The sequence below is a fragment of the Hylobates moloch genome, unplaced genomic scaffold (genome assembly GCF_009828535.3).
Source record: "Hylobates moloch isolate HMO894 unplaced genomic scaffold, HMol_V3 SCAFFOLD_2, whole genome shotgun sequence".
In the NCBI taxonomy this organism is placed as follows: Eukaryota; Metazoa; Chordata; class Mammalia; order Primates; family Hylobatidae; genus Hylobates; species Hylobates moloch.
The window spans coordinates 14,729,298-14,744,572 of NW_026652277.1; the positions used below are offsets into that span (position 1 = coordinate 14,729,298).

A 15,275-nucleotide genomic window follows, 5' to 3' on the forward strand; every position below is an offset into this window, starting at 1 on the left:
TTTTTTTTTTTTTTTTTGAGGCGGAGTCTCGCTCTGTCGCCCAGGCTGGAGTGCAGTGGCGCAATCTCGGCTCACTGCAAGCTCCGCCTCCCGGGTTCACGCCATTCTCCTGCCTCAGCCTCTCCGAGTAGCTGGGACTACACCTTTCTTTTTAATGTGGTGTCTTCTGACTCACAGAAGCTTTAAATTTTAATATAATCAAGCTTATTACTCTTCTTTTAAACTTTATGCTTTTTATGGCTTGCTTTAAAAGTAAGCCTAACCTAACCCTATACCCTAACCCCAAGTCACAGTTGTTTGCCTATTTTTCTTCTATCAATTCTAAAGTATTTTTGTCATATTTGAGCCAGTCTTTTGTATATAGTGTGAGCTAGATATCCAAGTTTACTTATACCACATGAATAGCCAGTTGGCCTGGCAACGCTTACTGAGTGGTCTGTACATTCCCCCACTGGTTTTAAGTGTCAGTTGAATTGTAAATTGAGTTTTCACATGTATGTGGCTCTATTTCTGGGCTATTTTTTTTTTGAGACGGAGTCTCGCTCTGGAGTGCAATGGCGCAATCTCAGCTCACTGCAGCCTCCGCCTCCTGGGTTCAAGCGATTCTCATGCCACCGCCTTCCGAGTAGCTGTGATAACAGGCATGAGCCACTATGCCTGGTTAATTTTCGTATTTTTAGTAGAAATGTGGTTTTGCCATGTTGGTCAGGCTGGACTCAAACTCCGGACTTCAGGTGATCCACCTGCCTCGGCCTCCCAAAGTGCTGGAATTATGGGCATGAGCCACCGTGCCTGGCCCGGGTTCTCTATTCTGTCCCATTGGTGTACTTGCCTCATATGATACCAGAAACACAGCGTCTTCATTCCAGCAGCAGGGCAGTCTCAGGGTAATTGGGATGTTTCCTTGATGCCTTCATGGAAAAAATGAGTATCTGCAAGTCCATGTGTAGGTCTATTTCTGGATTCTGTTACTCCACTCACCTATATGTCTATGTTTACTCCAAAAGTATACTGTCTTGATTACTGTGGCCTTATAATAAGCCTTAGATATCCAGTAGCATAAGTTCTCCAACTTTGTTCTTCTTTCTGAATGTTGTTTTGGATATTTTAAGTCCTTTGTATTTCCATACAGCTTTTAAAATCAGCTTATCAATTTCCTGAGATTTTGTTTGGGGTTGCCGTGAAGTTATAGATCCATTTTGGGAAAACTGACATCATAACAGTGTTGCGTCCTCTGATCCATGAGTGAGATCTATTTCTCCAGTTTAAAAAGTATTGCTTTGATTTAGCAATATTTTGTCATTTTTTGTTTCTGGCCTGCTTCAGCTTCTTGAGTAGCTGGGACTATAGGAATGTGCCACCATGCTTGGTTAATTTTGTTTTTTTAAGTTTTTCGTACAGACGGGGTCTCCCTATGTTGCCTAGGCTGGTCTTGGACTCCTGAGCCAAAGCAATCCTCCCACCTTGGCCTCCCAAAGTGCTGGAATTATAGGCATGAGCCACCGCACTTAGCCTTCCAAAACACATCTTTAAATGATCACAGTCTACTTTCAAATTTTATTATACCAGTTCATTTTTAATGAAAGAACCTTATAAGAGTGTTATTCCATTCCTCTCTCTTGACCTTTGTGCTACTTTTGTAAGACACTTTCCTACTTATCAATTTTGTGTAGAGCAGTCAGCTGTCTTTTTTAGTGATTTTAAAGTGAAAAAAAATGTTTAGTAAGAACTGCTGAGTTTGTGGGGGGAAAACCAAAATGATAAAAAATAATCTTTTGTATATATTTACATGATTACCTTTGTTAAAGTAGATCCATATTTTCATCTGACATTATTTTTATTCTGCCTGAAGAAGTTCCTTTAATATTTATTTTAGTGCAAGTCTGCTGGCATTGAATTCTTGTGGGTTTTATGTGTCTAAAAAGTCTTTAACTTCCACTTTTGAAAGATACTGTCACAGGATATGTAATGCCAGGGTGACAGTTGTTCCCTCCCTTCCTACCCCCTAGTATTGTTCTCTGGCTTGCCCTATTTCTCCCCTTCCTTCCCTCCTTCCCTCTCTCCTTCCCTCCTTCCCTTCCCTCTGTCCTTCCTTTCCCTCCCTCCTTCCCTCCCTCCCTCTCTCCTTCCCTCCCTCCCTCTCTCCTTCCCTCCTTCCCTTCCTTCCCTCTCTCCTTCCCTCCCTTCCCTTCCCTCCCTCCCTCCCTCTCCCCTTCCCTCCCTCTCCCCTTCCCTTCCCTCCCCTCCCCTCCATCTGTCCATCTATCCGTCCATCTCATCCTGTCTCCCAGCTTGAGTGCAGTGGCAATATCACTGCTCACTGTAGCCTCAACCTCCTAGACTCAAGCAATCCTTCTGCCTCAGCCTCCCAAGTAGCTGGGACTACAGATGTGCACCACCATACTCAGCTAATATTTTTAATTTTTTTTTTTTTATAGAGATAAGGTCTCACTTCATTGCCCAGGCTGTCTCAAACTCCTGGGCTCAAGCACCTTCAGCCTCGGCCTCCCAAAGTGCTGGGATTACAGGCAAAAGCCACCACACCTGGCAGGCTTGAACAATTTCTAATAAGAAATGTGCTGTCATGGCCTGGGCACAGTGGTTCATGTCTGTAATCTTAGCACTTTGGGAGGCTAAGGTGGGCAGATCACTTGAGGTCAGGAGTTTGAGACCAGCCTGGCCAACATGGTGAAACCCTGTCTCTACTAAAATTACAAAAATTACCCGGGTGTGGTGGCATGTGCCTGTATTCCCAGCTACTTGGGAGGCTGAGGCAGGAGAATCACTTCAATCTGGAAGGCAGAGGTTGTAGTGAGCCAAGATGGCACCACTACAATCCAGCCTGAGCAACAGTGCAAGACTCCTTCTCAAAAAAATAAATAAGAAATGTTTTGCCATTACCTTTGTATCTATGTCTCTCTTCTGTGGCTGCTTTTTAAGATCATCTTTTTATCAAGTGTTTTTAGCAATTTGATGGACAAGCCTTGGTGTGGTTTTCATTGTTTATTCTGTTTGTGTTTCCTTGAACTTCTTGGATCTACGACTTTGTAAGTTTCAAATTTTGACATATTCAGCCACTATTTTTTTTCAAATGTTTTTCTGTTTCCCTCTTCTCTTCTCTCCTTCTGGGACTCCAATTACACCTATGTTAGATTGATTTATAGTGTACCACAGTATACTCATCAGCTGTGCGTTTATTTTGTCATGTTCTTTCTATGCTTAATTTTCTTTTCTTTTGAAGACAGAGTCTCACTCTGTCACCCAGGCTGGAGTGCAGTGGTATGATCTTGGCTCACTGCAACCTCTGCCTCCCAGGCTCAAGTGATTCTCCTGCCTCCACCTCCCAAGTAACTGGGACTACAGGTGCATGCCACCACGCCCAGCCAATTTTTGTATTTTTAGTGGAGATGGGGTTTCACCCTGTTGGCCAGGTTGGTCTTGGACTCCTGACTTCAAGTGATCTGCCCACCTCGGCCTGCCAAAGTGCTGGGATTACAGGTGTGAGCCACTATGCCTGGCCAACATGCTTAATTGTGGATAGTTTCTTTTTCTATGTTTAAGTTCACTGATCTTTTCTTCTTGGTGTCTAGTCTGCTGTTAATCCCGTCTGGTGTTTTTAAAAATTTTTTTCAGATAATTTACACCTCTACAAGTTCCATTTGGGTCTTTTAAAAATCTGTAGTTTCTGTTCTTATCATGTTCATGTTTTCATTTACATTATTGAGCACATTTGTATTTAATAACTGTTTAAGTTCCTTGTCTGCTGACTCCATCTTTTGTTATTTCTTGTCTGTTTCATATGTTTGATGCTCTCCCTGGAGTTGTTATGGGTTATACCTTCCAGCTTTTTGGCATGTCTGGTGAGTTTTGATTAGATGTTAGACATTGTGAGTTTTACATTGTTGGGTCCTAGATTTTGTTGTATTCCTGTACAGTGTGTTAGACTTTGCTCTAGCAAGCAAGCCAATAAGTTATTTGGGATCAGCTTGATGTTTGATTCTGGAGATGCTTAGATTGTGTATTTATTCATTAGGAGATGACTTGTCATTGTTTCTGTTAGGCATCCTGAAGGCTACTAGCCCAGGATCACTTCGAGTTATTTTTCCAGCTTCACTTTCTATAAATTTGAAGTTTATTTATGTTACCTGCACTCCAGTCTACCAAGGTAACATAAATAAACTTCAAATTTGCATAAATACAAGGCTTTGTTTAAAAAAATCTAAGGGCAGACTTTTTCCCCCATTCAGAGCCAAGGCAAAATCAGAAAGTTCTTCTTTTCTCCTTTGCCATTTGGAAAATAAATAGTTTATTTGTAGTCTACTTTTTCACAAAGGGTCTAGAATTTAGAGTTTCTTGGCTTTGTGTAAAGGACTCAGTTCTAACTCTCAAATTTAATGCATTCCAGTGCCTTATCTCCTGACCCTCTAGGTCACCCTTGAAACCTGATGTTTTATTTTCCTGATATAGGTAATGGTTGTTGGGGTAAGCATTTCATCAGCACATGATCATCAATGGAATTTTCAGTTCCTTTGTTTTCTTTTTCTTCTAGGTGTTCCCTTTATCTTATTGTGAGCAGATTCTTAGTCTGCTATATTTTATTCTCTTGCTTTTATTATCAGCAAATTCTAAAAGTTTTACCTTGCTGGACTTAACTGTTATCATTCATTTCTTTGAAATTTTTTCCATCAGGTAAATATGAGCCCTTTTATAACATCACAATATCTCATTCACTGTCTGTGCATGTTCACTTGTGTTTCTCCATCTCCAGTGCACTCCTTAAGGCTTCCTGGAAGAGAAAGCCGAGTTGAAGAACCTTTTGCTAATGACATCTCCCAGTTAGTTGATGAAGTTGTTTGTGCTCTGCAGCCAGTCATCCAGGATAAACCATTTGCATTTTTTGGCCACAGGTATTTGATATCTGTTTTAGAAGACTTTGGGGGAGTTTCTTCTATCTGAAGTTTGTGGTTAATGTTATTCTTTGTGTTTTGTAAGATGCATACCTTTGTATTGGTTAGATAGCATGTTAGGTAATTATGGCCATCACAACTTTTACAGTTCACCAGTTTGTATGGTAAGTATACCTATTTTTTTTCCTTTTAGGCAAATAAAGTCAACACTTGTAAAACCAAGACTTTAACAGCAGCTTATATTCTATTTATTTTTGAAATAAGAAATTATGCAAAGAGTATATGTTTCTTAAGCTACGTCGTATAATTTCAAGGTTAATTCAGCGACCCTGGGGTTCTGGCTATCTCTTACCTGTTGTATGACCTTGGGAAAATTTCTTAGGCTTCTGAGTTAGTTCCTTTTTCTATAAGGGTACAATAACAATAGTTCCCACTTGTGAGGCTTAAATGAATAGTGATCCTAAATAAATTGGTATACAGTAAGGACTCAATAAATTTTGGCTATTATATCATATAAGATTTACAAATATAATCAAGCAGAAATTGAAAAATAAAAAGTACCCTTCATCCTACTACCCAGATAACAATGCTTTAAAATTCTGATGTGGTTCCTTAGTATTTTTACACAATGGGGTCTGGTTTTATAAATTTACTTGATCTTTTTCACTTAAAAGCAATGTACACTCACAGGATGTGAAAGATATATATTGCTATATTTATATTATAGTAATATTAAATTAAATATAATATTAAATATATTTATATTATTGCTATAAAAATCTTTCACATCCTGTAAGTATACATTGCTTCATGATTTGTTTGATTAACCTCCTTTTGTGGATATGAGTTATTTCTATCTTTTTCTGTTATAAACAATAGTCCAGTGAACATTCTTTTTTTTTTTTTTTTTTTTTTTTTTGAGACAGTCTCACTCTGTCACCCAGGCTGGAGTGCAGTGGCACAATCTCAGCTCATTGCAACCTACACCTCATGGGTTCAAGCAATCCTCCCACCTTAGCCTCTCGAATAGCTGGGATTACAGGCACATACCACCATACCTGGCTAATTTTTGTATTTTTAATGGAGTTGGGGTTTCACCATGTTGGCCAGACTGGTCTCAAACTGCTGACCTCGAGTGATCCACTTGCCTTGGCGTGCTAAAGTGCTGGGATTACAGGCGGGAGCTACGGCACCCAGCCCAGTGAACATTCTTATAGAAAATTTAGTATAAATCTCCTATCAGTTTTTTAGGATAAATTCTCAGAATTTATGTTAAATAATATGCACATTGTTAAAGTTCTTTTCGAGACAGGGTCTTGCTCTGTCACCCAGGCTGCAGGGCAGTGGTGCAATCACAGCTCACTGCAACCTCTGTCTCCCAGGCTCAAGTGATTCTTCCACCTCAGCCTCCCAAGTAGCTGACTACAGGATCATGCCACCACACGCTGCTAATTTCTTGTCATTGATGTTTTATAGAGATGGGGTTTCGCCATGTTGCCTAGGCTGGTCTCCAACTCCTGCACCCAAGTGATCCACCCACCTCTGCCTCTCAAAATGTTGGGATTACAGATACGAGGCACTGCATCCAGCCTGTAAAACTTGTTGCTATATATTTCCAAATTACCTGCACTTTACACTCCATGCGCAGTGAACATGGTGCTCAGTTTCCCTTTCTTTCAGAAAATATATTCATATGCAATTTACAAATAAGCAACCTCTGGCAGTTCTGTCAACCAAATGTATTTACATAATATCAATAGAAGTTCACAAACATTTTCGATCCCAGTACCCCTTTATACTTTTAAGATGCACTGAGGAACTCAAAGAGCTTTTGTTTATATGTGATATATCTGGCGATATTTATCATACTGGAAGGAAAAACTAAGAAATTTTAAAGACGTTTATTAACTTATCTAAAAATAACATTAACAAACCTATTATACGTTGACATAAATAATATATTTTAATGAAAAAGACTATATTTTCCAAAAAAATGTGAGAAGGTGAGAAGTGTGGCATCATTTGATACTTTTGCAAATCTGCTTAATGTCTGACATAATAGAAGGCAGATGGATTCTCATTTCTGTCTCTGCATTCAAATTGTTGCTATATCACATGTCATATAGCTTCTGGAAAACTCCACTGTGTATTCATTAGAGTAAAAAAGGCAAATAACATTTTAGTATTTATCCTGAAAATAGCTTTGACCTCATGGACCATCCATTAGGCTCTCAGAAATTTCCAGGGGTACCTAAACCGTATTTTGAGAACTGTAGATATATACTGTCAGAGGCATAGTAATACACACCTTTAAGGAAGAAAAGGAAATTTAAATTAATTTGAAGACACTGTGCAAATCAGTGCTAAATCTTAGAGTGAATTATCTAGGCTGTCTTTGAAACAGTTTTTATGCTGCTATAAATCACTGAAAAGATAGACTTCTTAATCAACTCACGGTTTCCTTTCGTCTATTACGTGATCATTGTTGTGTTTATGATACTGTTCCTTTTGACTTTCGGTGGATCATCATGAGTTTTGCTTAACAGTTCTTGCCATGTTTTTCTTTCCTGAATTTAGTATGGGATCCCACATTGCTTTTAGGACTGCACTACACCTAAAAGAAAACAATAAACCAGAACCGTTGCATTTATTTTTGTCAAGTGCAACTCCTATACACGTAAGTAATTTAGCTTTTTCCTAGGAAGGGCAGTGGAGAGCAGGGAAATGGGGATAAAAATAAGCCATTATTTCTCTATCTGGTGAATTCTGGTCCAGTATGATGATGATGGTGGGGATACTAATAGGTTGGTGCAAAAGCAATTGAGGTTTTTGCCACTACTTTCTTTTTCTGAGATGGAGTCTCATTCTGCTGCCCAGGCTAGAGTGCAGTGGCGCAATCTTGTCTCACTGCAACCTCTACTTACTGGGTTCAAGAGATTCTCCTGTCACAGCCTCCTGAGTAGCTGGGACTACAGGCGTGCACCACCACAGCTGGCTAATTTTGTATTTTTAGTAGAGACGGGGTTTCATCATGTTGGCCAGGCTGGTCTTGAACTCTGACCTCAGGTGATCCAACCACCTCAGCCTCCCAAAGTGCTGGGATTACAGGTGTGAGCCAGCACGCCCAGCCTGTCATTACTTTCAATGGCAAAAACCACAACTGATTTTGCACCAACCTAATACTTGCTGTTGAAAAGTCCCTTAAATCTCTTTCAATATCATTCTCTGTTTCCCTGAAATGCACTTCAGCTGTTTCCTACTGGTACTATTCCTGGCATCTCTCAGCTAATGCTCACCACAGTGCTTTTTCCTTCATTCTGGGTCAGCTAGGAACTTAACCAACTTTGAGCAAAGTAACTGGATCAGAACCAGGAATGACTCCTTGAAATGTTAAAAGGGGACAGTGATGTCAAGTTCTTAGAACTACCATGGCTTTTTAAACCTGGTGCTGTTGCTCCTGCTGCTCTTCCTCCTACCTCTTTGGTCTTTCCCACTTCATCTGGAGAAAGATCCTGCCTGTCCCAGGATTCTAAATCTACAATGCCATTTTGGTGGCATTATGATGCTGCAGTTATTATGGATGAGCCTTCTTCTCCCTGCTTTCAAAACGACATAGTTCTTTCCTGAAGCCTGTAGATAAAGCAGTCTACTTCCCAGCTTTCATTTAATGACTTTTCCCTTAGATCCAAGTTCTCAGTTTATGAGCCAAGTGTGTTATGTGAAATATCAGGCCTGTGTTGTTGTTCATGTTTCAAGTCAAAGGCCTGGACTCGCATTCCCAAAGATGATGAATTGTCAGAAGAACAAATTAGTCATTACCTTATGGAATTTGGAGGCACCCCCAAGCATTTGGTTGAAGACAAGGAATTTGTGAAACAATGTAGTACCATCATAAGGGCAGATGTGAACATTGTTAGTAGTTGCATGTAAGTAACAGAAACAAGCTTTTTTCTTTGTTTTGGTACAATTATTTGTAGAAAAACATAGATTGGCAGTGCTCTGAGGTTGCTTATGTGGGAAGACAAATTTCTAAGAGTTTGGTTTCATTTCCTTTGGGGCCACCTATGGTATGTATACTGGTTTAGAATGGAGCCTAGGCACAGAAATTGTATCTATAAAAGATGTCTAGCATGGCCAGGCACAGTGACTCATGCCTGTAATTCCAGCACTTTGGGAGACCAAGGCCAGTGGATCAATTAAGGCCAGGAGTTCAAGACAAGGCTGGCCAACATGGCAAAACCACATCTCTACCAAAAATACAAAAATTAGCTGGACGTGGTGGTGCACGCCTGTAATCCCAGCTACTTGGGAGGCTGAGGCAGGAGAATCACTTGAAGCCAAGAGGTGGAGGTTGCAGTGAGCTAACATCATACCACTGCCCTCCAACCTGGCCAACAGAGTGAGACTCCATCTCAAAAAAAAAAAAAAGTCTAGCATGTATTTTTCTTTAAAAAATATATGATTAGACATGCATATTTTATCACATAATAACATAGTAAATATTTGTTGAATAAATTAATGCCAAAGCATTTTCATCTTCTTAGAAGAGTCAGCAGAAATAGATTGTTACTTATTGTAAGTGTAGAGGCAAACCAGGGTGGAGAAATTTGCTAGGTTTGCCTTTTTGTACATTTTGTTCCAGAACTCATTAAGTTCTATGAATATCTCTCCATTCCCTTGTCTCGTGGGATGTCTGTATAGACACTTGATTCTTCTGATAGAACTGAAGTCCTGATACTCTGTAAATCCTTCCCCAATAATCTTTCCTATTTTTATTTTATTTTATATATTTATTTATTTTTGAGATGGAGTCTCACTTTGTTGCCCAGGCTGGAGTGCAGTGGTGTGATCTTGGCTCACTGCAACCTCCGTCTCCCAGGTTCAAGCAATTCTCCTGCCTCAGCCTCCCGAGTACCTGGGATTACAGGCACCTGCCACCACACCCAGCTACTTTTGCATTTTTAGTAGAGATGGGTTTTCACCTTGTTGGCCAGGCTGGTCTCAAACTCCTGACCTGAGGTGATCCACCCACCTCAGCCTCCCAAAGTGTTGGGATTATAGGTGTGAGCCACTGCGCTCAGCAAGGAATAAGTTTTTGAGATCTACTATGCAGCATGGTGACTACACATGTATATTTCAAAATTGCTAAGAAAGTAGATTTTCCATGTGCATATCATTTTAAAAAGTTAAGTATATGAGGTGATGGATATATTAATTCGCTTGACTTAATCATTCCATAATGTGTACTTATATCAAAATATCACATTGGACCTCACCAATTTATACAATTGTTAGAGAGTTAAAACAAAATTGAAAAAAAACTGAGAAGTAATCCAAATCACTACAGACATTCAATGCAATCATGGATGCAAAAGCTGGCTTTTAATCATTAAGCCTTGCACAATAGTGAAACATGCCATCTTTAGAGTCCACTTAGCAGACTGAAACCCTGTGTCTTACCGCGAGACTGTGAGCAAGTTTCTTTAACAGTTTGTGTCTCGTCTCATCAAAGAAGGGATAAGAATAGCAACTCTTCAAGGTGTTGTGTGAGAATTAACTGCTTGGTACAGGAGAGGGTCTGGCACACAACAAACCATGAGCTATTTTTAAAAAACAAAACACAACCAAGAAACTCACAACCAATGAGTTTTTTCACTCCAAAGAAACCTCCGAAACACCAGAAATAACACATTAACATAAATCGTTCACGGGGATATTCTACTCATAGAATGTAGAAAATGTTGATATTCTCACCCTTTCCCCAGTGAGCCAAATTGCAGTAGTTACTCACAAATTTTAACGTCCTCTCTCCAAATTTCAAAAACTCTTCCAAATCCTGCCCTCCTGCACCTTCTACTTTTCAATCTGATCTCTCTCACGTCCTCATTATCTCCCTGCTTTTTCCAATATAAATGAAATCAGGCCTACAGAGATTTTTCCAGTTCTCTTTCCCCATCACTACCACTAAAGCTCAGAGCTACTGGCCAAAATGGAAATTGTCAGCCGAGAAGTGCCAGAAGCTGTGACTACTTCAGCTCATATAAGCTGTCTTCCTCTCTTGCTTGGGACTATTGTTATTGTTCCTCCTCTGCGATCCTGATGCCACATACGCTAGGGTGTTTCATAATTAATATCATCCCAAATCTTTTGCAAGTTCTGTTTTGTCTCTTTTTTTAAAGTTTCCTTTGCGTTTCAGTGTGAATAATTTCCTCTGACTGTCTTCAAGGCCGCTAACTTTCTTCAGCTGTATCAAGTCTACTGATGAGCCTGTCAAAGGACTTCTTCATTTCTGTTATTTCTAGAAATTCCATTTGACTCCCTTCTGGTTTTTACCTTTCTAATGAAATTCCCCATGTGTTCATGAATGTTACCCACCTTTTCCACTAAATCTGTTGATAAATTAATCCTATATATTTTAAAGTCCCTGTTTGAGAGTTCCAACATCTGGGTCTTATCTGTGTCTGATTCTTTTGACTGCTTTGCCTCTTAACAATGCTTTTCTTGTGTGTCTGATAATTGTTATTACTATTATTATTTGAGATGGAGTTTTGCTCTTATTGCCCAGGCTCGAGTGCAATGGCGCGATCTCAGCTCACTGCAACCTCCGTCTCCTGGGTTCAAGCAATTCTCCTGCCTCAGCCTCCTGAGTAGCTGGGATTACAGGCACGTGCCCCCATACCCAGCTAATTTTTTTGTATTTTTAGTAGAGACAGGGTTTCATCATGTTGGCCAGCCTGGTCTCGAACTCTTGATCTCAGATGATCCACCCCACCTCAGCCTCCCAAAGTGCTGGGATTACAGGCATGAGCCACTGTGCCCAGTGATAATTTTATAAAATCAAAAGCCAGTTATCATGCATAAAAACAGTAGAGACTGAAGGTAATGTTTTACACCTGAATTTGAACACGTCTCTCCTTTTTGACAGGCTGTTAGTGTGGGGAGTTGAATTAGTCTAGACTGGGCTTGAGCTGGGTAGGGTTTTATTGTTGCTGTGATCACCTTCAGTGCACCACCAGCTCTCAAATCCTCTGGTATAATTACTCTGTGTCTGGTGTGGGTTGCAGTTGTTGCAGACTTTTTCTTAGCGGTCCTGCCCTACCCTTGCTGTTCAATGTTCCCTGTGACTCATAGAACAGCCTCTCTTCCTCCTGTTGCCCTCTCCAGTGTAGACAGCTGTTGCTTGTTACTCAATGTATGTTAGCCTGTGGGTAACACAGGGAGTTCCTGGACATCCTAGATAGTCTGAAGCATGAATTCTAGGTAGCGCCCCCGTGCCTGGGCTCTGTGAGTGGGGCCTTCTCAGCATGCCTGCTCCTTCTCTCTTGCAAACACACTTTTGCCTTCTATCTGTGGTTGCCTTGGTGGAAGATTCCTGCCCCTTCCTACAAGCAGCAGAACTCTGCTTGGTTTTGGTGCAGAATTGTTTCTCATCCCTTCCTCAGGGGTAGAGGGCTTTATGCTTTTATCCTCCCTGCAGCAGCCACAGGGCTTCACCTGCACCCTGGTGGTGAGAGGGTTTCATGCCCCCTCTTCCAGCAGCTTAAGGCTTCTGCTTAAAATGAGAGCAGACCTGGTCAGGTGGCAGTCTAGTGCCAGTCCAATTGCCACAGCTAACTAACTGCCCTGTGGAGGTGTCTCTCTAGCCTCTTGCCTCACTCCTAATTTTTCTCGTCAACCTCTAGTGAAGGCCCGTGGAAAAGAGGCTGCATGGCTGGGCACGGTGGCTCATGCCTGGAATCCCAGCACTTTCAGAGGCTGAGGCGGGCGGATCACTTGAGGTCAGAAGTTCGAGACCAGCCTGGCCAACATGGTGAAACCCCGTCTCTACTAAAAATACAAAATTAGCTGGATGTGGTGGCAGACACCGGTAATCCCAGCTACTCAACAGGCTGAGGCAGGAGAATCGCTTGAACCCAGGAGACAGAGGTTGCAATGAGCTGAGATCACGCCATTGCACTCAAGCCCGGGCAATAGAGCAAGACTCCATCTAAAAAAACAAAAAAAGACAAAAGAGGCTGTGAGTGAGTGTAACTCCATCTAAAACACCGTTCTCACTGTGTCTCCAACACTTTAAAATTTCGGCTGATTTGAGTCTTATCGCATGTACAGCAGATACCTCTTCTGCCTGGACGTTGTGCCACCTGACCTTGGCTACTGGCCCCATCTCTCTGTAGTGGGAGTCTGTCCTCCTTGGAATTTGATTTCTAACTTGCCTTGCAAACACAGCTCTCTGTTGAGTTTATGACAAGTCATGATGCTGTAATTTCTCTGTTTTGTTTTGTTTTGTTTTTTTCTCATTGTTAGGATGGAGTGTGGGGTGCTGCTGCTTTTTTACCTTCTAGGCAGGAGCAAATCCTTGCTGGGATTACCACAAGACACAGTCACTTGGGCCTATCACATACACTTGGTCCCCTCCGATCTATTATCCACACTCTATCCAGAGGATAGAAGTACAGTTTGATCATGGTGTACCTTGTTTGATTTTTTGGTGACTTCCTTTCACTCTTAGGACAACCAAATTCCTTTATGTGGCCTAGACTTATATGTGCATACCTCTTATACCTTAATTTGTCCCAATACTCCACTTTGTTCTCTGAACAATAGCCTTTTTTGTTGTTGTTTTGTTTTGTTTTGTTTTTTGAGATGGAGTTTCGCTCTTGTTGCCCAGGCTGGAGTGCAGTGGTGTGATCTTGGCTCACCGCAACCTCTGCCTTCTGGGTTCAAGGGATTCTCCTGCCTCTGCCTCCCAAGTAGCTCATTACAGGCATGCACCACCATGTCCAGCTAGTTTTTTTTTTTTTTTTTTTTTTTTTTTTTGAGACGGAGTCTTGCTCTGTCACCCAGGCTGGAGTGCAGTGGCGCAATCTTGGCTCACTGCAAGCTCTGCCTCCCGGGTTCACGCCATTCTCCTGCCTCAGCCTCTCCGAGTAGCTGGGACTACAGGCGCCCGCCACCACGCCCAGCTAATTTTTTTGTATTTTTCGTAGAGACGGGGTTTCACTGTGGTCTCGATCTCCTGACCTCGTGATCCGCCCGCCTCGGCCTCCCAAAGTGCTGGGATTACAAGCGTGAGCCACCGCGCCTGGCCTAGTTTTGTATTTTTAGTAGAGACAGGGTTTCCCATGTTGGTCAGGCTGGTCTTGAACTCCCGACCTCAGGTGATCCACCCACCGCAGCCTCCCAAAGCACTGGGGTTACAGGCGTGAGCCACCACGCCTGAATTTTTTTTTTTGAGACAGGATCTTACTCTGTTGCTCAGGCTGGAGTGCAATGGTGCAATCACAGCTCACTGCAGGCTTGACCTCCTGGGCTCAAGTGATCCTCCCACCTCAGCCTCCTGAGTAGCTGGAACTACAAGTACATGACACCACACCTGGCTAATTTTTTTATGTAGTAGAAATGGGGTCTTGCTATGTTGCCCAGGCTGGTCTCAAACTCCTGGCCTTAAGCGATCCTCCCGCCTTGGCCTCCCAAAGTGCTGGTATTACAGCATGAGCCATCACACCTGACCTAGCCATTAATTTGTCGTCTTTCTCTTCCCTCTCTCCCTGCTGGCTCTATGCCCTTTGACTGGTTCTTCTCTATTCATTCAGGCTTCAGATCCTCTCCCCTTTCCCAGGAGACTTGCCTTGACCCTGTCCCCACCTCCTCCCTCCTGCCAACAGTTCTCCGTCCCCCTGGACTTGATAGCACCTTCCATGTCTCTCTAGTTGAATGATTGTTTCCGTAATGTCTCTCTCCCAGCCAGTCTCTCAGCTGCAAGAGGGCAGGGACTGTGTTTGTTTCTCCACGTGCCCCTAGTGTCTAGTGCAGCACTCAGCCTCTGCCTCAATAAACACGTTTGCTGCTGTTGTGAGGTTCTGTGCAGAGCAACCCTCTGCTTGGCCAAGGAGAGCTAAGAGTTACTAAAGAGGTCTTCATTTCTGATGACAGTTTAAAGGACTGGTTCCACCAGCCTTACCTTGAGTTGAACTGTGTGCCCCAGTGCCATCCTGCTGCCACTTGTCACATCCTAGAAGTTAGATAATTGGAAATTAGTCTTCACACTGAGTCTCAGGCAGGCTTTGACAGGTAGAAGTGCCATTGGTGAAAAATGTTTTACACTGCTAGAAGTAGCCAAAGAAAAGAAGTGAACCCACCCCAAATTTCATTGACATTAGGAACAGGAAAAGATTCTGGGATATTGATTTTGAACAATTACTAACCAGCTCTTTTATGTTTACAGCTCTACTGTACCATCTAAGGCTGTTCTTTCTTGTGACTTAACATGTTTTGTTGGATCTGAAGACATAGCAAAGGACATGGAAGGTGAAATTATTTTTAGTCTCGAGTATTGTATTGAAATATATGTGTGATGGCTTTAAAATT

General features: G+C 41.8%; 1 protein-coding gene across 1 annotated transcript in view; it reads left to right on the forward strand.

The window, feature by feature from the left end:
* The window catches only part of OLAH (oleoyl-ACP hydrolase), a 30,539-nt gene that overhangs the window by 13,322 nt on the left and 1,942 nt on the right, over nt 1–15,275 (forward strand). The window contains exons 4-7 of the mRNA XM_032162505.2: nt 4,769–4,907; nt 7,485–7,584; nt 8,664–8,833; nt 15,133–15,215. Of these exons, the coding sequence (XP_032018396.1) occupies nt 4,769–4,907; nt 7,485–7,584; nt 8,664–8,833; nt 15,133–15,215 (492 nt within the window). The remainder of the gene's footprint in view (nt 1–4,768; nt 4,908–7,484; nt 7,585–8,663; nt 8,834–15,132; nt 15,216–15,275) is intronic.